General features: G+C 41.8%; 1 protein-coding gene across 5 annotated transcripts in view; it reads right to left on the bottom strand.

Moving 5' to 3' along the window:
* Positions 1–22,309, bottom strand: part of SNX25 (sorting nexin 25) — a 97,926-nt gene that overhangs the window by 54,299 nt on the left and 21,318 nt on the right. For all 5 annotated transcript variants that reach the window (XM_060407059.1, XM_027962727.2, XM_027962729.2 and 2 more), the window contains exons 2-5: positions 14,357–14,441; positions 10,917–11,133; positions 6,570–6,742; positions 4,483–4,669 (exon numbers count right to left, since the gene is read on the bottom strand). In XM_060407059.1, coding sequence (XP_060263042.1) covers positions 4,483–4,669; positions 6,570–6,742; positions 10,917–11,133; positions 14,357–14,378 — 599 coding nt within the window. In that variant the 5' untranslated portion in view covers positions 14,379–14,441. The remainder of the gene's footprint in view (positions 1–4,482; positions 4,670–6,569; positions 6,743–10,916; positions 11,134–14,356; positions 14,442–22,309) is intronic.

Raw genomic sequence — 22,309 nt, 5'->3', positions numbered from 1 at the left:
GTAAAACTGAAAACACCATACCAATCTCAGTATGTGCTAGATAAAAGGTTTCCTTCTCTTCTCCAAGCTAAATAATCTTTAATTTTAACCTTTCATTTATTATTAGAATTTCCTCTCTATTTTTAGGTTCTCCACACTGCTCTCTAAATGAGGGTCAGAAATAAACAAATACAGAACTGAAAAATCTAATAAAGATCAGGCTGGCGGTAAATGAGATTATGGCAGTGACAGGCTGCTCTGATTTACTTCATTACTACTCGTTTCTCTGACAGTCACTGTCTTAATAAAAGGTGATGGTACTTCTGATGGTTATTGCCTGAGTTATACCTAAGCCAGGGTTGGTGCCTGCCAAGCCCCACCAACAGTAGAGTCGTCTCCACGCCAGTAGGCAATCCCACAAGACTGGGGCCGTGTCTCACTGCTGTTCTCTGCCCGCCTGGCTGGCAGGTCACCCAGCTCTACAAATGCGTGTGAAGTCAGACAGACTCGAGTTCAAATCCCAGCTCTGTTACTGATTAGCTTTGATCCAGGGCAAGTCGCTTTGCTCTCCTCAGCCAAGCCTGAGCAACACACACCTATTGTACACGGGGGTTATAAGGATCAGATGATTATTACAAAGAATCTTGCATTGCGCTGGATACACATTAGATTGTCAACAAATGGTAGCTTAAAACAAAAAGAGCTTTCCTTTCTTGAGTAATTGCTTGGCATCTCCTTAACCCTGGCGAATGTCCAGGCCAGGAAAGCACCTTCCCACTGCCTGTGTGGGAAGCAGTGCTGCTCTGCCTTACTCTAACCCACAGCACATAGGACCGGAGCAAACATGCCTACCCGCCTATTCCATACCCATTCTTTAGTCTTCCTTAGTAATAGAACCCTCCATTTATAACTAAGCCTAAGGGTGCCCAGAAAAAGACTCCTTGTTTTTTTTCTCAATTGTTTTGACCAACACAACATAAACAAAAATGTCATGCAGCAGCTTCTAGAAATTTCCTTAAAAGACAAGCAGTGCATGCATGACCTATGCCACCATCTTTCCTGGCCTCCCTCCCACTTCCTGGGATGGGACCCTAGAGAACATCCCGACCATGAGGCCTCTGGAATACAGGAGGGCAGAGCAGTGAGCTAGGAGGAGCCTGGGTCCTTGAGAAGGTGGGGACCCCACTGGGCACTCCAGACTTCTGTGTAAGGAAGAAAACACGCTCTGTTCTTTGACAAGTCATCATTATTCTGTGGGTTTTCTAATTTTCAGCTGAATCTAAACCTAACTAATATAAGACAGGGCTTCCCAGGTGGCACTAGGGGTAAAGAACCTGCCTTCCAATGCAAGAGACATAGACCCCTGGGTCAGGAAGATCCCCTGGAGAAGGGCATGGCAGCCCACGCCAGTATTCTTGTCTGGAGAATTCCACTGACAGAGGAGCCTGGCAGGCAGGGTTGCAAAGAATTGGGCACAACTGAAGAGACCAAGCAAGCATGTACAATGTAAGTACAGTATCTCAAAACTGTTCTTGGAGTTACACCAGTGGCTCTTAAGCAGGAACATTTTTGTCCCCCAGAGGACACACGGCAATGTCCAGAGACATTCTGGGCTGTCACAACTCTGGGGGTGCTGCCGGCATTCAGCAGGTGGAGGCCAGGGGCGCTGCTTATGCTCTACACTAAGTTGAACAACCCCCACAACAAAGGATCATCCAGCTCCACGTGTCAGTTTTGCCAAGGCTGAGAAACCTCAGGTTAAACACGTCTCTTGGGAAGGTCGGGGGTAAGATGCCCTTCGCTCGTGACAGTGACCCAGGCAGAAGACTGAGGGGCCTGGATCAGTTAGTGTTCCCCCATCAGAGTTACCGTGCACCTCACACAGTGTAAGTCGTTTTCAAAGAGTCAGAATAGGATGAATTACATGACAAGACATCTGGCAAAAACTTCAGACTGGCAGCAGGTGAGAGGACATTACATTTAAAAGAGATACCACATTCTTGGGGTCCTAATCGTGTGTTATGATCCCCTGGGAAGCTGACGCCTCAGTTCCACTCCAGACCAGTTATAACAAAGTTCCCAGGGGTGAAGCCTAGGCATCTGTACTTTCCATGGAGGAGCAAATAATTTTCACAGATAACTTTCCATTGAGGAGCAAATAACTGTTCACAAATAACCTTAAGAATTTCAGAAGGCAGACAGCCCTGGATATGCCAGATTCCTGGACCACAATCTGCCTGCTGCTGCTGCTAAGTTATTTCAGTCGTGTCCGACTCTGTGTGACCCCATAGATGGCAGCCCACCAGGCTCCCCCATCCCTGGGATTCTCCAGGCAAGAACACTGGAGTGGGTTGCCATTTCCTTCTCCAATTGCATGAAAGTGAAAAGTGAAAGTGAAGTCGCTCAGTCGTGTCCGACTGTTCGCGACCCCATGGACTGCAGCCTACCAGGCTCCCCCGTCCATGGGATTTTCCAGGCAAGAGTACTGGAGTACTGGAGTAATGAGTGCCATTGCCTTCTCCAACAACCTGCCTACTTGTTTACAAAAGGTTCCATCGGGGACTTTCACTTCTCCTTTGCTTAATGTTCACTTTGATGCCCGCTTTATCTTCAAAATAAAGGAACATGCGGTCTTTTCTCTAGTCCGGCTGTAACTGCCGCATTTCACAGGTGGGTGCATCTTAGCTCTGAAAGAGGCTCTCTGCCTTTCCTTTACGGTGGCCTCACCCCACCAGCCACTCCCCCACTGGAATCTAATCAGCTGCCCTTTAACATCCTGCATCAATACAACATTTAGATTACCGGCTCCTGTTTTGTTAGCAGAGCTGCTCACTGCTCCTACTAGAAGACCCAGAAAATTTAAAATATTAACCCAGTCTAGCTCCCATATCCTCAGTTTGACATCTTGGAGGCTAGAGAAGAAGAATGAGGAAGTAGCCTCAAAGAAACAGTGGGATCTCAAGCTGCAATTTTTAAAAGTCTGGTTGATTCTAATATACAGCCAGGGGTGTGCCTGCCGGATGCATTTCCAGCTCTACAACCCTACCATGAAAGCATCTTGTGCTGACTCAGAAAAAAAGAAAACAAAGTTTTTTTTGTAGTTCTACTGCAGAACTGCAAATAGCACATTCAAGGGTTTTTTTGCTGCTGTTTGTTTATTTTTAATGCATTCTAGTCTAGCAGAGCTGAGTGACTATCTCCTTTAAAAAATACTCATCTTTCTTCCAGGCTTCCCAAGTTATGCAGTGGTAAAGAATCCCCCCGCCAAGCAGGAGATGCGGGTTTGATCCCTGGGTCGGGAAGATCCCAGAGGAAGAAATGGCAACTCATTCCAGCATTCTTGCCTGGGAAATCCTATGGACAGAAGAGCCTGGAATGCTACTGTCTAAGGGGTCGCAAAGAGTCAGACTCGACTGAGCAACTAAGCACGCACCCGTGCATCTTTTTTCAAACATGTATGAAACAAAGATGGTTTCACTTAGTCTAAATAAGATGCAATTCCTGCTTTAGGCAGCCTAGCCCAAAATGTTACTGGGGGCAGTTTGAAGACAGGGACCTAAAATGCTAATAAAAGTCGGAGAGCAGAGTCCTCTAACTGTACAGGAAAAACAACGGGACAGTTGAGATTATGACTGAAGAAAGCAGCTCCATTTGTGCTGATGAGCCTCATCGATGTGGGTTTCAGACAGAAGTCTGATAAAAAGCAATTCTGTCTGTCAATACGAGTGGGCAGAGTTGACCCTTAAATAAGAGGGCAATTTTTTTTTATCAGATGAACAATAAGTAGCTAAGTAACAAGATACTTTATGCAGCGTCACCTCCTCTTTGAGCAGAAAGATCAATCCCTGCCATCACAGAGTTGTTCCTGGCAGCCTCTCCAGTACAAGAAGCCGAGAGTAAGAACTGGTCCTCAGGTCTGTGCCTCAGATACAGCGAACAGGGACAACCACCCAGAGGATGAAACATACACCAGTGCCACCTCAAAGAGAACTGCCCGGGATGCTACGTTTCAGCAAAGCCCACGGAACTCTCCCAGTCACAGGTCAGGGAAGGAGACTAGACTCTCCTATGAAAGAGACTCCTGGGATGTTATTTCCAATGTGTTTTCTCAAGACAATCAGTCAAGAACCCCTTTATTCCCCAAACTGGGCCTCTGTGTTTTCTAAGAAAAAAGAAAATCAACACAAATGTTCTACACTGTAATTTTAAACACACATCAGTTCCTTCCACTGCTTTCCCCAAGGAAGCATCTGAGCAGCTACACAGGTTCTAACAACTGATCGACTTTCTATTATAACCTAATCATTTGAAAAACATGGTACTTTGAACAAACGAACTCCACTACTAAGGGAGAAGCTCGATAAATTTTGTTGTTACTTATTAGTGAGATTTATGGACTTCCTTTATTTCTGCTTCCCTGACAAGCACTTTTTTTTTTTAAACCTAACCAGGCAGAGAAGGATAATTAGTAGCATTGTCATGCTATAATTAAAGACCAAATACCTGAGCTGCTTCAGGAACTCAACATCAGAGTTGCTGTTAATGAGCTTGATGAACTCTTCATAGGAAGGCGCGTACGTGTAGGCTCTCTTGTGATGCTCGTTCATGTGCTCCCTGCGCTCCAGCTGGGCGAGCAGCATCTGGTTAATGTAATCTGGGTTACTGAGCAGCTCCACCACCGGCTTCAAGACTGCGGGACAGAGAAGAGAGCAACACTGACAAGGCCTTCTCCTTCAGAGGAGCTGTGTTCATGCTTCCATAATTGAAACTGCACCTGGCAAACACTGTGAAACTACCCAAGTGGGCTGCACAAGTGTGCATGCATGCGTACACACGCAACACACACATACACACGGACCCACCCTTCTGGGTCTGCTACCAGCTAAGGCTACAACCAAGCGGTCATTTTAACAAACGAGTTACACGGAAAAGGATGATGAAAGAAAGTCATTCGGAACCCAAGCGGTTAACAAAGCTATCAAAATTAAGTACATCCTTTTTTTTTCCTTTTATTTCCATTATAAGGCTCAACATGCTTCATCTGCCAAAAGATTGAAAGTTAACATTCTCCCAACTGGTGAAACCTCAGGGAGAAAGTTGTGAGAAAGCCAAGGACACCATGAAAGAGTCATCCTACAAACTTCAGGTTAAAAAGGTCACCTTCTCTCTATGGTTGGCTGTATCAGCTAATGGGCAGAGCTGGCTAATTCTGAGACAATAAATGAGACATTAAATCAATGCATATAAACACAACGTTCTTTTGAGATTCTGCGGTAGGAAAAGTTTCTCTTTAGATGATATTTTCTTCCATTTTTCTTATCCTAGCTCAGCATTTCCTTGGATACACTTTTTTGCTAATAACCACATTATATTGTGGTAAGCTCCTTTTTTATGTATTCTAAGTCACATATGTTGGTGGTGGTGCTGTGCTCAGTTGTGTCTGACTTTTTGTGACCCCATGGACTGTAGCCCGCCAGGCTCTTCTGTCCATGGAATTCTCCAGGCAAGAACACTGGAGTGGGTTGCCATTTCCAACTCCAGGGGATCTTCCTGATTTAGGGACTGAACCTGCATCTCTTGCATTTCCTGCATTGGCAGGTAGGTTCTTTACTACTGCTCTACCTGTGAAGACCTAACTCACATATAGGTATTACCAATGAATATTGCAGCAAAGGTATTTTAAGTGAATGCATACTAGACCTTGAGTACAGATATTCCTTTGTTTACGCATATAATGGATGCTACATTGTGAAGGGCATAAGGACTGGTTCAGTTCAGTTCAGTTACTCAGTCATATCCAACTCTTTGCGAGCCCATGAACTGCAGCACGCCAGGCCTCCCCGTCCATCACCAAATCCCAAGGTTCACCTAAACTCATGTCCATTGAGTCGGTGATGCCATCCAGCCATCTCATCCTCTGTCGTCCCCTTCTCCTCCTGCCCCCAATCCCTCCCAGAATCAGAGTCTTTTCCAATGAGTCCACTCTTCGCACGAGGTAGCCCAAGTATTGGAGTTTCAGTTTTAGCATCAGTCCTTCCAAAGAACACCCAGGGCTGATCTCCTTTAGAATGGACTGGCTGGATCTCCTTGCAATCCAAGGGACTCTCAAGAGTCTTCTCCAACACCACAGTTCAAAAGCATCAATTTTTCAGCGCTCAGCTTTCTTCACAGTCCAACTCTCACACCCATACATGACCACTGGAAAACCATAGCCTTGACTAGATGGACCTTTGTTGGCAAAGTAATGTCTCTGCTTTTGAATATGCTATCTAGGTTGGTCATAACTTTCCTTCCAAGGAGTAAGTGTCTTTTAATTTCATTAAGGACTGGTTATCTATTATTTTAAAAAAAATGAAATGGACTATGTATTTGGCAATATGTTACATAAAAAAATTTATCACATAGGGCCAAGTGATGTCTTCTTCAAGTGACATTTAAAACTTATCTTTTGAAAATACTTCAATTCCCATACATCCCACAGTATACAAGGTCTGTACAGGTATCACATAAAGTGTTCTCACATTCGTATGGAGCACATTAGTTTGCATTAAGCATCGCATTAGTAATATCGATTAGTTATGAAAGTCTACCTTTTGTTGTCAGGATTTCCGCGAGCATTATGCGTAGACTGAGAGACTGGACGTTCTTCGAAGGGAGGAGACAGAGCACCAGAACCCGAGAACACGTCTGCAGAAATCTGACTTCATCGTTTGAGTTCCTCAAGCAAGAATGCAACACAAAAGGCCTCGGCTGCTCTTCATGTCTGAAAAAATAAATACATGAACAGAGGGAAAAGGAAGGAAAGAAATTTCTAGAAACAATTTGGTCATGTACCATTAGCTTAAAAAAAAAACACTTCAGTTTTAACAACTATGTTCACTCTTCGACTATCAATAGTCAATAATTTTCTCAACCACAGATTAATCTGGAAAAATGGGCTTTTGGGATTTCTAACCTTAAGTAGCATGAACGGTTATACAGAACTCCTGAATCGTAGCAACAACTATCCAGAAAGGGGTGAGTGTCTTTTTAATTCGATTTTAAAATCTTCTAGCTCTCTTTTTAAATGTCATTTAGAGTTTCTTTAAAAAAAAAAAAAATCGAACAAAGCATAAACCAGGGTCACCAGGTCCTGACAGCATCCTTCCGTCAGCGTCCTTACTGCAATTCCTAGTACTTACCTCTGGGTTCTCGTGCCTTGAGTAAGCAAAAGGACGTTAACCTTCTATATATTTCATATGCGCAGTCTTACTTCATCTTCCCACCTACATCAAGAAGTGTATTTATCATCGCCATTTTACAGATGAGAATATTAAGGATCTGAATGATCGAGTGAACAGTTCAGAGTCACAGAGGTAATTAATGGTAAAAGCAATTCAAGTTCTGCTCTGACTCGCACATCCCCAACTCTTTAACACAAAGCCAAAATTAGAGATTAAGATGAAAAGGAAAAAAAAATTCAGAGATAAAGGGAAAAATATGTGAAGAAAAGCATTATTTTGTCCCCTAAACAGCATGCCTGGGCTTTATGAGTAAAAAGAACACACAGACTGTAAAAAGGAGGCTATGAAATTAAAAATGCTATTGATTTAATAGCATAAAAACAATCATTTTTAAATTTCCTCGAAACATGCTAGAACAAGACAGATGGGGCAAAGGAAGAGGAAACAGGCAAGAATTAAGTGTGATCTGGATTGACTCAGGGCAGCCAACGGCATGTCGGTTGGGAAATAAATACGGGCTGACCGGAAAGCTGCCTCCACACAATTGCCCAGCAGTCAACCAGAGGATGTGTCGCTTTTATTAATGCAATTTATTATTCTCTCGCCCGACTGCGGCCAGTTCAACTGGGTGGCTCCTGGCTGCCACTGTCACTTTGCAGTCAGTGGAAATCTGCACCCCAATGGCGATTTCCAGGGCGAAGGCACAGCTTATCTGGGGCAGGTGAGTGCAGAGATAACCACAGAACCTGGATGCATTTCTGCCCAGTCTCATTGTGATGTGTAGAAGGTGATGCACAATCAGATATTAGATCCCCAGCATTCACCTCCAGGGCACCACCATCTATATGCAAAACACCAGTGACCTACTGGCACTTTTCCAAATATCCATAATCTCAGAGAACAATGATAGAGTTCCTTCCTTTAATAAGAATCATCAACTAGAGCTTCTAGGCATAGCCCAGACACCAATAAATCTATCCTTGGCACAAGAAAACTGGAGGTCCAAACAGAAGGCACTTCTAAAATGCAACCAGGTCTCTGCTTCTATTATTCTGATGCTTACTCATAATATCTTTATATAATCCACAAAGGCAGTCATTTCGCAAGATGGTAAATAAATGTCTCAGTGAAAAATATATTCTCATGTTGAAATCAGATAATCATAAAAACACTCCATTTCTCTAACCACTTGCTCTTCTCCCAAACCTAAATTCATCAGTCTTCTAACTGGTATAAAACAATGATCTAAAAATACTGTCCTCTAGTGAGCCATAATTTAAATACTTTAAAATGAGCTTCCACTGATAACTGTATCCACCAGACAGAACTAGGGAGCACTTTATGGAGTGGACGCCATAGCCGATTAGGTGCTGCACGGGCCTCAGAACACTCAGAAGGAGAGGCTGAAGCTTCTGAGACTCCAGCAAGGTGACCCTTATAACTTCCTCATCGGTTCACATACCCCCTCCTTACTGGAAGTTACTTTCTCTAAAAACAATGGTTTTTAAAGGGTGGTTTCCAGGCTCCCGCGTGTCCCCCAGACACTGTCAGGGGGTCTGTGAGATCCAAACCCTATTCATAGCAACGAAACAATTCCCGGTGTCTTGCCTGCTCTCACGAGTTGTAGCGGAGTTTCCCAGAGGTGACAGACTGTGTGGTGACCTTGTCACTGTTGACGGTGAGTGGAAAGTGAACTGTGCGTTCTTACACTTAAAAAAAAGTCTTAGTTTAATATCTGATATGATAAGTATTGACAGATATGATGAGTGCTGAGCTGGTAAATGTTTAACACTGGCCTCTCCAAAGGGGAGAAAAGCTCCCATTTGGAGCATTTGCCCCATTTCACGGGGTCAGTACTTCCTGCTGTGGCCAATTACAAAGTGACAAGGTGCTGCTCACTGACCTCAGGGTTGCTCCTGCACCAGCACAAGCCGGCCCCAGGACCCCACGGCTCTAACTCACACAGACAAAAGTTCTTTCAGGTCCTCAACAACCTTCAAGAGCACAGGGCTATTCTCAGACCAGGAAAACTGAAACCCGCTGCTCCACGGCAAATTTTTCAAACTGTGGATTGGGACTCAAGGAACAAGGTAAAATTTAATCTCAGATGCCATTTTTGTTAATGATAAAGAACCAAAAAAAAAAAAATCAAAGTTATCATAGGTAAAGAGCATTATTTGATGAAACTGGATCACAATATAAAAAGTATTCCCAACTCTCACAATACTGTTAACCCGCTATATTGTAATACAAAATAAAAAGGTTAATAAAACTAAATTTTTAAAGGTATCCCCCATTTTATTTTTAAAATCTGCGAAAAATATGGACATGTACACACTGCTCTATTTAAAACGGATAACCAACAAGGACTTACTGTATAGTACAGGGAATCCTGCTCAATGTTATGTGGCAGCCTGGATGGGAGGGGAGTTTGGGGGAGAGCAGATACATGTATATGCATGGCTGAGTCCCTTTGGTGTCCATCTGAAACTATCGCAATATTGTCAATCGGCTATACTCCAATGCAAAATAAGTAGTTAAAAAAAAAAAAAGAGTTTGCAAAAAACACTAGGGGCAGTGAGCTGGAAAAGAATAGGCATACGGTGGCACTGTGGATTCTGGCCTCGTGAACCTAAGCTGGGTGAGCATGGCGAGAGAGATGACTCCTGGACAGCTGCCACTGCACGACCCCCCTTAACAGCCAGGAGCCCCAACAACCTCATAGGCAGGGCAGCAAGTGCTCGCAGACCAATCCACAAGACAGGGCTTCTTAGGAGGAGGAGAGCTACCACCTGCCTGAGGAAGATGCCTCTGCTTCCTCATCCCCTTACATATCGCAAATACTTTCTCTTCTCCCCTAAAATAGAGGCAGCGCTATATCAGCGAGAAGAGGCCCCAGAAACTGCTGGGACCCTGCTTCTACTCCAACTGAGTGCGTATCCAGTAGGCAGAAGGCTACTCGCTGCAGTGAGACTGCTCTTTATGTCCAGGTTAGAGGTGCTATGAGTCGTCACGCTCTCACTCAGGCAAGAGTAAGACAGACGTTTAGTATCCTATCAGCAAACCTAAGGAAATAACGATTTGTTATGAGTCCCGAGGTCTCGTTGAAGTCTTCTTCCAAAGGAAGAGTCACCTCTCGGGCACAAACCTTTCCTGGCTAATAGTACAAAAGGCTGACAAACCTGAGTGCTGGCAATTTTCACATGAAAACACCTTCTCTAATCACGGCCTGCATGCTCCAATACTGAGTTCCTTTTAAAAATCAAGTTTTAGGATACTACGATGCAACAGAGCTCTTAACAGAGGACTCACAAAGAGAAACATTAACTTTATTTAAACTTTCTCAAAAACTGAAAACTCACTGACACTCTTCAGAGTGTAAAACAACTATATTTAAATGTTCTGTTTCTAGGCACCTTTAATGCTACTAAATAGATTCATGATAGTGCTGGCTCTGTAAAATTAATCTCACTGCTTCAGCTATTTACAAAATCAAACAGGTCTATATCGTGGTTTTCTGGTAAAAAAAATTTTTTTTGATTTGCTCTATCAGAACATTATGATGATTCCCCGCAATGTCAACATTTCCAGCCAAGGGCCAATAAGAGGATGAATATGCTCGAGTTCTGTCTTGACTCTGACCCCTTTTCTCAACAAGGAAGACACTTTAACGTGAGTAAAGGGAGGAGAGGTTGTTCCCACTGTAACAGCTACCTGGCACTCGCCGCCTTCAGGTCACAGAAGTGAGTGAGCAAAGCTCGAACAACATCATTGCAGACGACTTTGACCACGTCCATGTGGCTCAGCCGGTGGCGCAGCTGTCTGGCGACTTCCCAGAAATCCTCGGACAGCAGGTGGTAGAGCCGCCCCTCGTCTCTGCTGAGGTTTCCGTACCAGGACAGAATGTAGTCTCTGTAGCTGTAGTCAAACACTACCAGGAAGAGAAAGGCCGCGCGTCAAACGCAGGTGACGGCCGCAGACACTGAGAGCACGCTCCTGCTGTCTGCTGCTATTTAACAGTCACTTTAAAATATAAAGAGTGGAAGGCAAATCAAGGGAAGACACACTGTTTCCTGAAACCTTTCAAAGGGAGATTCTTATCTAACTCGAATTTTGGGGTTGTGGAGACCCGAGGTATTGGATTTTCTTGGATAGCCCAATCTTTAAATAGTCTACCTTGATACCCAACTCCCTGATTGTGTGTTTAATTTCAAATTGCTCTAGATGGGCGGAAATCACAAGGAAGTTGCTTTTTCCTATTCAACACAAGGAAGAGCTGAACAAAAACATTAAAATTATTCAAGAGATTGCCATATTAGATGATGGATGCGCCATCATAAGAAATTTCAACACAAGCGGAGCATTTAATGGATAAGGATGACATGGAAGAAAGTACTTCCTACGATGGTAAGCTGGGTTACATGACCTTCAGGCTTTCACATCCTTTTATCTTCCTTCTGGGCACCCCAGTGCCAAGCAGCAAGAGCGTGATGACACACACTTTGCCAATAAAAACACTGCTAAGCTCTTCATGTGCAATCCCTTCTCGCTTACTCTTCTATTAAACTAAAAGTTTTCACGCCAGGGAGTTTTAGCTAATAGCAAATAAATCTGCAAACCAAAGCATTTGGAAAATAGAAGCATTTTTTCTTTCATTAAAATTTAATTTCAAATTAAAGCAGGAAATTAAGAGCAATTATAAGAGACTTAATACTTAAAATTAAGATCTTTTCAACATGCTAAAGGATTTATGTGAAGGCCATATTCACCTATGTAATGTTTCATTACATTTGTTAACCACATTGCATATTCTGATTACTGTAACTCTAAAACACTCCTCTGATAATACATTTTGGTGAGAAATGGATAAAAATGAATACTGGCAAAAATCTGTACTTAGTAATAGAGATATGTGCTAGTCACAGGTATATCTTTTTTCAATAGTTCATCAGCACCCCTAAGTATCATAAAAATATAAAAGTACAAAACAAAGACACGATTCTAAGTATGTGTTATATAACTACAGACACTCATTCATACAAGTACAAAAAAAGCCAAAATATTTTAAAATATATCATCTGTGTCAATTCAAGGAGACAGAGAAATTCATGATAGTAAAATCATTTTATGTTCTTCATTAAGAAATATGCATGAGTAATATAACAAACCACAGTAAGAAATGAAGGAACACTTATTCTCACTGCCAAGCAAACAGCTTTTCTTCTAAAGGTGTAACAGCCCACAAAAAATCCAATGCTATTATGACTTAAATACATCTATTTTCTAAGACTGCTCTTCAAGAAATAAGCAGGTAAGAGGGGATCACAGAAGATTAGAGAGAATGGAATAACATGATTAGAACTTCAGTTTTAGTTGGATTAATCTGAAAAGACGATTTAGGGTAACAAGAGAGAAATACTAGAGGTGAGGAGACCAGTTTAAAAGCTACCATTCAGTCTAGAAAATGTGATGTTAGGTAAATCTGTCTATAAATGTTCAGAACAAGGAGTGACTCCGTCTAAGTAAACGGTATGAGAGAGAGCCATTTTTCACCTCTGCCTTCTCCCCACGATAACTCAGGCACAGTCTTCCATGCCCAAGAGGGTAGAGCCCCACAGGTCAAAAGTAGGGTCCATGACCCGAGTCTCTTGGAACACAGAAACAGTCATTCAACCAGGCACTGTCCTAGTGATGATGACAACAGCAATTCCATTGATCACACAGATGTCCCTCTGTGGTTTGCAAAGTTTTCAAAAATGCAATTAGTAATTGCTCTCTGTGTGCAGAAGAAAAGTCATCTTCTGGGAAGATCTGAGGTTATTAGCTTATGTCACTGGTGGATCTATTGATTTATTCAAGAAAAATGAACATGTATTTCATACCACTGGGTAAAGAGACATGAACTAGATAAGTTGAGCCTATAGAGAGGGGGAAAGCCATGCTCTTTGAGGTACCAGCTATGCTTCGTGTCAGCATCTAATCCTTGGACAGTCTGAGTTCTACTGAGCAAACAGCAGGTACTTAATAATTGCTGAATTACATTTCTTGCCCACATTACTGAGATAATTCAGGGCAGTCCAATGAAAATTGGGCTGCAGATCTAGTGAGATTCGATATTAAGTCAAAGAGACTTTTAAAAGTCTACCTTCTGCCAGTTTTCCAGGAAATGTAACTTGAGGAAAAAAACTTTTAAGGGTATCTGATATAGAAGAGTAGTTGCCAGTTCTCTCCTAACTTCATACTTAACACTGTATATTTTCATCTGGAAAACCTCAGACTTTTTTGTGTATATAATAACTGAAACTGTCAGTTTTTAGAAATTTGATTTTTAAAGCACATTTTTAAAACTTTAATTTGATCAAAATATAGTCTCTTTTAAACTTTAATATTCATAATTACACTTACTCATCCCCATTTCCAGACATATAACACTGTACCCGCCACAGTCCCCTTTTCAACCATCTTTAATACAAGTTTCACGTCTCTGTCCATTCTTTTGTCAAGGTTGGACAAGATCCCTTAATTTGGTTAACTGGTTTGTCCATGAGCAAGCCTGAGTGTATTTATTCCCAACACACTTTCCCTATGTATATCTATCGACAAAAGAAAAAAAAAAAAAAAGGCTTCCTGACACCTACTTCAGGTAACAGTCAACAACAGATTCTTGCTTCATATCGTGGAAGCACCCCACTAAGCTGGCTAGTTTCATGCAATCTGCAAATTCCTGTTTAATCAATGTTTAGATCCCATTCATTTAACTGAAACATGGATATATTTGGGGGCTTCCCTGGTGACCCAGTGGTAAAAGAATCTGCCTGCCAATGCAGGAGACACAGGTTTGTTCCCAGGGTTGGGAAGATCACCAGGAGAAGGGCATGGCAACCCACTCTGGTATTCTTGCCTGGAGAATCCCAAGGACAGAGGAGCCTGGCGGGCTACAGTCCATGGGGTCATAAACAGTCAGACACAGCTGGCTGACTAAACAACAACTGGATGTATTTACTATGTCTTCAAGTAAAAATTCATGATGAAAAAAAATCCAAATGCCATCAAACAGAGAGAGGATAGATAAATTTGCTGGAAATTACTATCTTCCTTTTAGAACATAATGAATTGCTTCCCGTGGTAATTATATACCCTCACTTAATCCTTACCTTCTTTTAGAGCTTTGTCCATGTTATGAGAAATGACTACCCTTCTAGACTGAACTGACTCATTTGAGTCTCCATACACAGGACTCTGAAATATAAGAAAAAAAGATACAGATTACTGAATAAATCACATAAATATAAAACCAAAAGTATGAAAAACCATTTAAACAGATGTTAAAATATTGCCTAACAGATTATAAAGTTCTTCTGGAAAAGTAAATACATGCTTAAGGTTCATAAATTTTTGAAAAAGAATTAAGGAAGGATTTTCCCTAGCAGATATCAAGACAGGGTGACGCCAGTGTAGAAATAAACAACTGAATGGCAGAAAGCACAGAAACGTCTATACAGAAATGCAAATATATGAGAATCAAGAGCATAATGAGAAGAATTTGAAATCTGTGAGGAAACCACAGACTATTCAATAAGTAGGGCTGGCATAATTTGATATTCACGTGGGAAGAAAGTTTAGAGTCTTACGCCATACTTCATACATTAATAACTCCAAACTGATTAAAGAGCTAAATATTTTAACTAAAAATGTATTTAAAGGAAACAAAGGAGATGCTGTGTTTAATCCTGGGATGGAGAAGCCCTCTCCAAAATAAGACACAAAAAGATTTATAAAGGAAAAGAAACCTGACAAATATAACTACATAAAATAGGAAATTCCTGTTTGACAAAAGATAACTATAAAATATAACTGACAGACAACATCTGCAAGATGTATAACAAAGGACTATTATTTCATATATACAGAGATCCCCAAACAAGAAAAATAACTCAAAAGAAAAAACCAGGCAAAGAAATTAAAAGAGCAATCATAAAAGATAAACACCAATCAACTTATGAAAAAAAAATTGCAACCTCTTTTTCAATGAGAGAAATGCAAATAAGTGCAATGAGACACCATCAGACTGACAAAGCAGGGGCAAAGTGTCATCTAACCTAATGTTGGCAAAGACATGTGGAAATGGCCATTTTCATACATCGAGAGGGGAAACGTCCATTTCTAAAAGCTTTTAAAAAAACAACTGAGCACATATCAAAATTTAAAAGCACTCTGTTTATTCAGCAATTCTACTTCTAGGAATCTAGCTAAGATAAAATACTTGCACATTAAAAAAAAAAAAGGTACACATACCCAGACTTTCACTGCTATATTGACTCTAAGGGAAGAAATTGGAAATAAATCAAGCGTATCAGTTCAGTTCAGTCACTCAGTCATGTCTAACTCTTTGCGACCCCATGGACTGCAGCACGCCAGGCCTCCCTGTCCATCACCAACTCCCAGAATCAAGTATATATCAATAATCAAAGAGTTAAATTGTAATGGTTCATGTTTTAGAATATAATGCAGCCATGAAAAAAGAATGAATTAGGGATATATATGCCTTCATGAAAAGTTTTCCATGATGGAAAATGTTTGGAAACACATATGCTAAACAATTAAAAATGGTTTCTTCCTCCATATATGTCTGTATAACACAATTTAAAATTTTAATTATAAAAAGGTACTAGATGGCAAAAACAGAGAGGCAACATGCAGGATTTAAACCCCACTATCAGACAGCTAAGGGTACTTTAAACAGAAAAGCTTCTTAACTGATCACATTCCAAAGTGATCAAAAGTATATGTATATTGTAAGCATATGCTGGACCATGAAGAAGGCTCAGTGCCGAAGAATTGATGCTATAGAAATGTGGCGTTGGAGAAGACTCTTGAGAGTCCCTTGGACTGCAAGGAGATCCAACCAGTCAATCCTAAAGGAAATAAATCCTGAATATTCACTGGAGGAACTGGTGCTGAAGCTGAAGCTTCAATACTTTGGCCACCTGATGTGAAGAACTGACTCATTAGAAAAGACCCTGATACTGGGAAAGATTGAAGGTGGGAGGAGAAAGGGACAACAGAGGATGGCATCACCGACTTAATGGACATGAGTTTGAGCAAACTCTGGGAGACGGTGAAGGACAGGGAAGCCTGGCGTACTAGAGTCCATAGAGTCACAAACAGTCGGACACAACTGAGCAACTGAACAACAAATACTGCAATGGGTGTACTTATTGGTTTTAGAGGCTTCCCTGGTGGCTCAGTTGATAAAGAATCCACCTGCAATGCAGAAGACCCAGGTTTGATCTCTGGGTGGGGAAGATCCCCTGGAGAAGGAAATGGCAACCCACTCCAGCCTTTTTGCCTGGGAAATCTCATGGACAGAGGAGCCTGGCAGGCTACGGTCCATGGGGTTGCAAGTCTTACAATGACTTTGTGACTAAACCACCACCACCACTGGTTTCAGAGCATACAAAGAAGCTAGTTATTAGTGGAATGTAGAGAACTTTTTTGTGCATGGGAAATATTGTAAGTGCTTGACTACACAGCCACTGTCACTCAGGAGGTCTAAATGGCTAAGGGCCCTATCAGCTTCATTCAATAAATGAGGGTGAGGAAAGCCCTCCGTTCTCAGGCAGCCACCCCAGCACAGCAGCAAGCAACCCCTGGCCCTGGACCCCCCAATCCTGAGAGCAGAATTTCCAATGCTCAGCTTAGGTTCACACCATCTGTGGGTCAAACGCCAAGACCATCATCCACTTTTGTGATCACTGTTACTAAAAAAAAAAAAAGTCATAGTGTTAAGATTCCTTAGTTGAAATACTTTTAAAAGCCTTAAGATATATGTGTTACACTCAGAAAAGAATCCCTTTAAGCTACAAATTGGGCTTCCCTGGTGGCTCAGACAGTAAAGCATCTGCCTGCAGTGCAGGTGACCTGGGCTCAACCCCTGGGTCGGGAAGATGCCCGGGAAGAGGGTATGGCAACCCACTCCAGTATTCTTGCCTGGGAAATACCATGGACAGAGAAGGTCCTGGCAGGCTACGGTCCGTGCGGTTACAAAGAGTCGGACATGACTGAGTGACTAACACATATATACAATGCTACAAATTAATACATAACATTCAATACTTTCTCAAGGAATCATTTTTTAAAAAGACAAAACCCTTAATCATAATCGTACAGACAAAAGCCACTTACCCTAAAAGAAATATACTCTCATCTATCGAAAACCACTTTCTAGTTTCTGAGTAACTTGTTATAAACTGAAATGGTCAGGACATTTTACTGTAATTTTTAAAATTTTAGTTCATGAAAGGAAAAGACTGAAGAAATGAGAAGAATTTTTAAATTCTAGTGCTTTTTAGAACATCAGGCAGGTATTTAAACAACTTAATACTGTTAGAGCACTAGACTGATAAATAACTTTAACCACAACTTCTCAAGCCTTTGGCAAACACGTTGGTATAGTTTTCCAAATATAGGTACGGCAGTTTCCTGCACAATACTAACCAGATGATGAAACCACAGCCAAATGATGCTTAATTGAGAAGTTCCTGAATTGGGGTTCTTAAAATGGAAACTGTGGTTAACGGCTGGGAGAGAAGCAGGTGTGAATATGACAACACACGCCTATCTGAGCATGTTTTGTACTTACGTGTCTATCTTTACAGCTTCCTTCAGAACAATTTTGTGCTTATTTTTTACCTTTCCTTTCTCTCCCTAGTTGCAGCTTTCCCAATTCTTACCATCTATCTGCACATTTCTTTTCTCTCTCCGCTTCCCACTTAGACGTAATACCTACAATAAACATGTCTGTCCCTACTCACTGTATTTGAATTAGGCGTTTATACGCTTTAACTTAAAAAAGTTTATGAGAGTAACATTTTCTATGTTGGTTCTTTCTCTAAAAGCATTACCAGTTTTTCTGTCTGGTTCTGGATTTCCCTGCAATCTGTCCCCCAGGACTCTTATTAGGGAGGAAAAAACAAACAAAAAAAGAGTTCTTCCGCCCTGTCAGCCCACAGCCTGACTGAGAGTCTGGAAGTAAGGAGAACAGGAAGATCAAAGAAAACATCACGGGCCCAAAGTAACTGGGTAACCACACATGGAAAGTCCTTTTTTAAAGGATTTAATATTTCTGGAGCCAGTGGCAGCTAAGAGTCAGGCACGTGAGCATGGCTGTGGCCCAGAGGGCGGTGAGGCGAAACCTGCCTTCTCTCTCCTTCCATTTATAGGTGTGAAAAGAGGAACCGCTCACGGAAGAGACTTCCGCAAGAGACGTGTTCCAGCGAACGCTCGCCCCCAGGTCTGCGCCTCGCAGTCCCTCCCCCTCCTCAGGGAAAGCCTGCCTCAGACAACCACTCTCCCAATAGCGCTGGTCCTGGGGAGGGTGAAACACGTGCGTGCTGTCCTCAGCCCTCTGCCACAAAGTGTAAGTGACAGGAGGCTTCACCACTCCATCCAGAACTGCAGACTTCGAGTGTCGTCTGAGCGGTCAGCCCTCGCCTGGAGTCTGGCATCAGTATCCCAAAACTGGGCTTCCCTTGGTGGCTCAGACGGTAAAGAATCCGCCTGCAATGCGGGAGACCTGGGTTCGATCCCTGGGTTGGGAAGATCCTCTGGAGGACGGCATGGCAACTCACTCCAGTATCCCTGCCTGGAGAATCCCATGGGCAGAGGAGTCTGACAGGCTACAGTCCATGGGATCACAAAGAGTTGGACACAACTGAGCATGTGCCAATACTAACATAGAGAGACGTCTGGTGAACCAGAATCCCTGCCATGTAAAAAAGATACACCTTATTCTCCATTTCATTAAGATAAATGAAACTTATCTTCATTTTAAGATTTAAAATGATTTAAACCTAGCTTGGACCCTACTTGTTGAGGTCATTTTAATCACTCAGTGAGTTCTCTGGAGAGAGAAAGTGAAAAGCCTCAACAAATAATTGCTCATTCTGAAAACGTTCTCCAAAGACAAGGCAAAACCTGAAGGTTTTGCTCCAATATACAAGTCTCAGCATCAGAGAGTAGAAGTCGGATCAACAGATGCTGTCCTGAGTACCTACGTATCAGCTTTCTGTTTACTCCTGGATGTCAGCTTTTAGTCTACAGCCGTAATACGCTCCAATCGTCTTTGTGTCAGAATTAAGACACCCTCTCCTGAGGGAACAACATCTGGAGAGAGAATCCACGCAGAGAGCTGGGTACCCTGACACCATTAGCAACGAGACAGCCAGGGGTGACCTGGAACCCAGCCGAGACACACACCTCATTTTCCACTGTTTACACGGACGACACTGCTTACTGTGTTGCTTCCTGTGGGAGCAGAGACAGGGCTGGTAATTCCTTTCATGCCTATTACCCGGACGACTCAAATAAACAAGTATCTTTCTCCTTCACTATATGCTTCTATAATAATAAAAAAATTTTTAATGTATTTTGGTTTATTTTAAAAAAGAAAAAAAAAACTGTACAGAGTTGATGGCGTGATGGGCATAATTTCCTGTAAAGCTGCTGAAATGGTGATTTATCTTAGGAAAACAAACACAAAACCCCAACCATCATTACCCACATGGAGCTGTCACATGGCCCAGTCTTCCCAAGTATTCACAGCATCAGACAGTCTACTGGGATCTTGTGACTAATATTCTCATTCTTAAGCTATGTTCTTCTCAAAACCATAGCTCCTTTCAAACCAACCATATTCTGCCTCATCCTCAAAACATCATGTAATCAAAAGCAAAGAAACAAACGACCCACACAGATCCCTTCTCAGGAAGACAGGAAAGGAGTGAGGTACGGAAAGGCCACCGGACTTGACTGAGACCCTGAGGAAAGAGCGTGACGTGAGTGACAGCAGCCCTTCCAGCAATGGCGTCCAGTCTGTAACTGCTGGCTTGCAGAAAGCATTTAGCAGAGGGCCTGGCACCTAGTGGCAAAGTACAACTATCATCACTAATAAAACTCAAAGCAGGCTCAACTTTCAACACACTGAAGTATTTTTGCCTTTGAGGATGTACTTTCCAGAGAGGAAAGTGTCCGTTTCCTGGAGACGTTCTATCGTGTATGGGCCTTTACATTCTCTGAAGTATTCAAGTGTTCAAACAAAACCTGGTTTGATCAGAACCAGTTTCTTGGATTGTGCTTTATAATGTTTAATTGTGAACTAACGAAGGTCTGGTTCACCTTATCTGTATCCAATATGTACTGAAAGGTTATCATTTAAGGAGATTGTACTGATAGAAGGTACTGGTTTTTGGTCTTTTTCCCCCTCTTAATCAAGTATAATTTCTGTTTTAGATAGAAGAAAAGCTACTCTCTGAAATTCAAACCTACAAATGTTCTCAATATGCTTCAGTTTCTTTTAAAATTGCTAGTTCTAATATATCACAAGTAGAGAGGGACACATTCTATAAATGTAAAGAATTAAATCAGCCTATTCACACCAGTATCCACAGATAATCCCTACTGATATTTTGGTCTATTTCCTCCTAGTTGGTGAGTCCATTTCTTACCACGTAACTGTGGACAACTTACTTTTCCGTAATGGCTTCAAAGGCCTCATCCGTAAAACAAAGGTAACAACGGTACCTACCTCTTAGGACTGATATGAGCATTGAATTAATACACATGAAGTCTTTGAAACTGTGCTGGGCAATGTCTTATTAATCATAAATTACTATTGGTACTTTGTTTTCATATACTTTGGAAGAAATTACAACCATCACATTCACACATTTCTGCACCTGGTTTTTCACACTCGGTATTTTATCCTGAGCATCTTTTATGTAATAAAGATTTGGAATGTTTTGTTTTGAATGATTTACACTGCATTTTAACTACTTTCTTATTACTCTGTATTTACTTTGTCCTCAATACGTTTTTCCAATTTTCCATGAAAAACCTATTCATTTCCATGCTATCGACCTAAGTGTAGTATTACCAAAAATGATCTAAACAATGCTGGAAGTATCTATGAACCATACAGTGGATTTGAACTCTGACTTCAAACAACTGTGTGCCTCGAGAATGTTGTTCTTGTCTTTAAGGAGAGTCCTCTACCAGCTAAGGAGAAACTGATCAAACAACAGGGCGTGGTATGTATAGGATGCTGTGAAGCACAAATTACGCAAAGGTTAACAGGAACAGTCCCTGTCCAGCCTTTTGAACCAATAGTAAGTAACCTACGTGCCTTGAAAGTCCAACACTGCAGGGTGTTTCCAGATGGGAAAACGAGTAATGGCCACAAGAGGCAGGTGCAAGTCAGGCTTTCTCTACCCTCGGGGACACTCTTGGGGAGCAGTAAAGGAAACCACCTGTCTTCTAGAAGCATAAATCCCCACCATGATTTCACCTGAAATGAACTTTGGCAAGAGATGAATGGCAGATTACATGGTGAGTACACACCCGTTATCGGAAGTATTGCTGTGTTCAGGCTAAAGGCCAATGCTGCCTGCATGCAAATGTAGGAATCAAGGTTCTGTTTCTATTTCTATAAAGAAAGATAATCAGTTAGGTTAGCTCCTGAGACCTGATCCTATGACTGGGTATGAAGTCAATTAGATCTTTTCTCTGAACAAATATGAAATTCAAGTGTGCTTCAGGCAAGGGCACAATCCCAATTTTACTACGAGGGCAAAAGCACATGACATCACACGACAGCGGCAAGACTTAATTAAGACCCAGAAAAAAGTTGGTTGCAGTCGATTCTTTGCCATTTTCCTGCTGTGTTATGATGAATATGTCCATTTCTCCGAGATTCAGTTTAAATAATGTCTGTACTATTTATACGAAAGGATTGTTATGCATCCCAAGAAGATAATGCACGTGAAAGGGTTTTTTAAAGTGTAAGACTCTTAGTCGCTCAATCGTTGTCAGACTCTTTGAGACCCACGGACTATAGCCCACTAGGCTCCTCTGTCCATGGAATTCTCTAGGCAAGGATACTGGAGTGGGTTGCATTTACAAAGCAGTATTCAAATACAGATCATTTTTACAGTGCCAAAAGTCATAGTCCAAATTTTTTGCAATGTTAATCAAAGAATGATTATTGTTATATTACGTGTGATTAATGTTATGACAGAACATACTTTCAGATTTGACAATCACAAGCAAAT

The sequence above is a fragment of the Ovis aries genome, chromosome 26, assembly GCF_016772045.2.
Source record: "Ovis aries strain OAR_USU_Benz2616 breed Rambouillet chromosome 26, ARS-UI_Ramb_v3.0, whole genome shotgun sequence".
NCBI classification, from domain to species: domain Eukaryota; kingdom Metazoa; phylum Chordata; class Mammalia; order Artiodactyla; family Bovidae; genus Ovis; species Ovis aries.
Note: the sequence above shows the minus strand (reverse complement) of the source record. Positions and strands in the feature narration are given on the sequence as shown.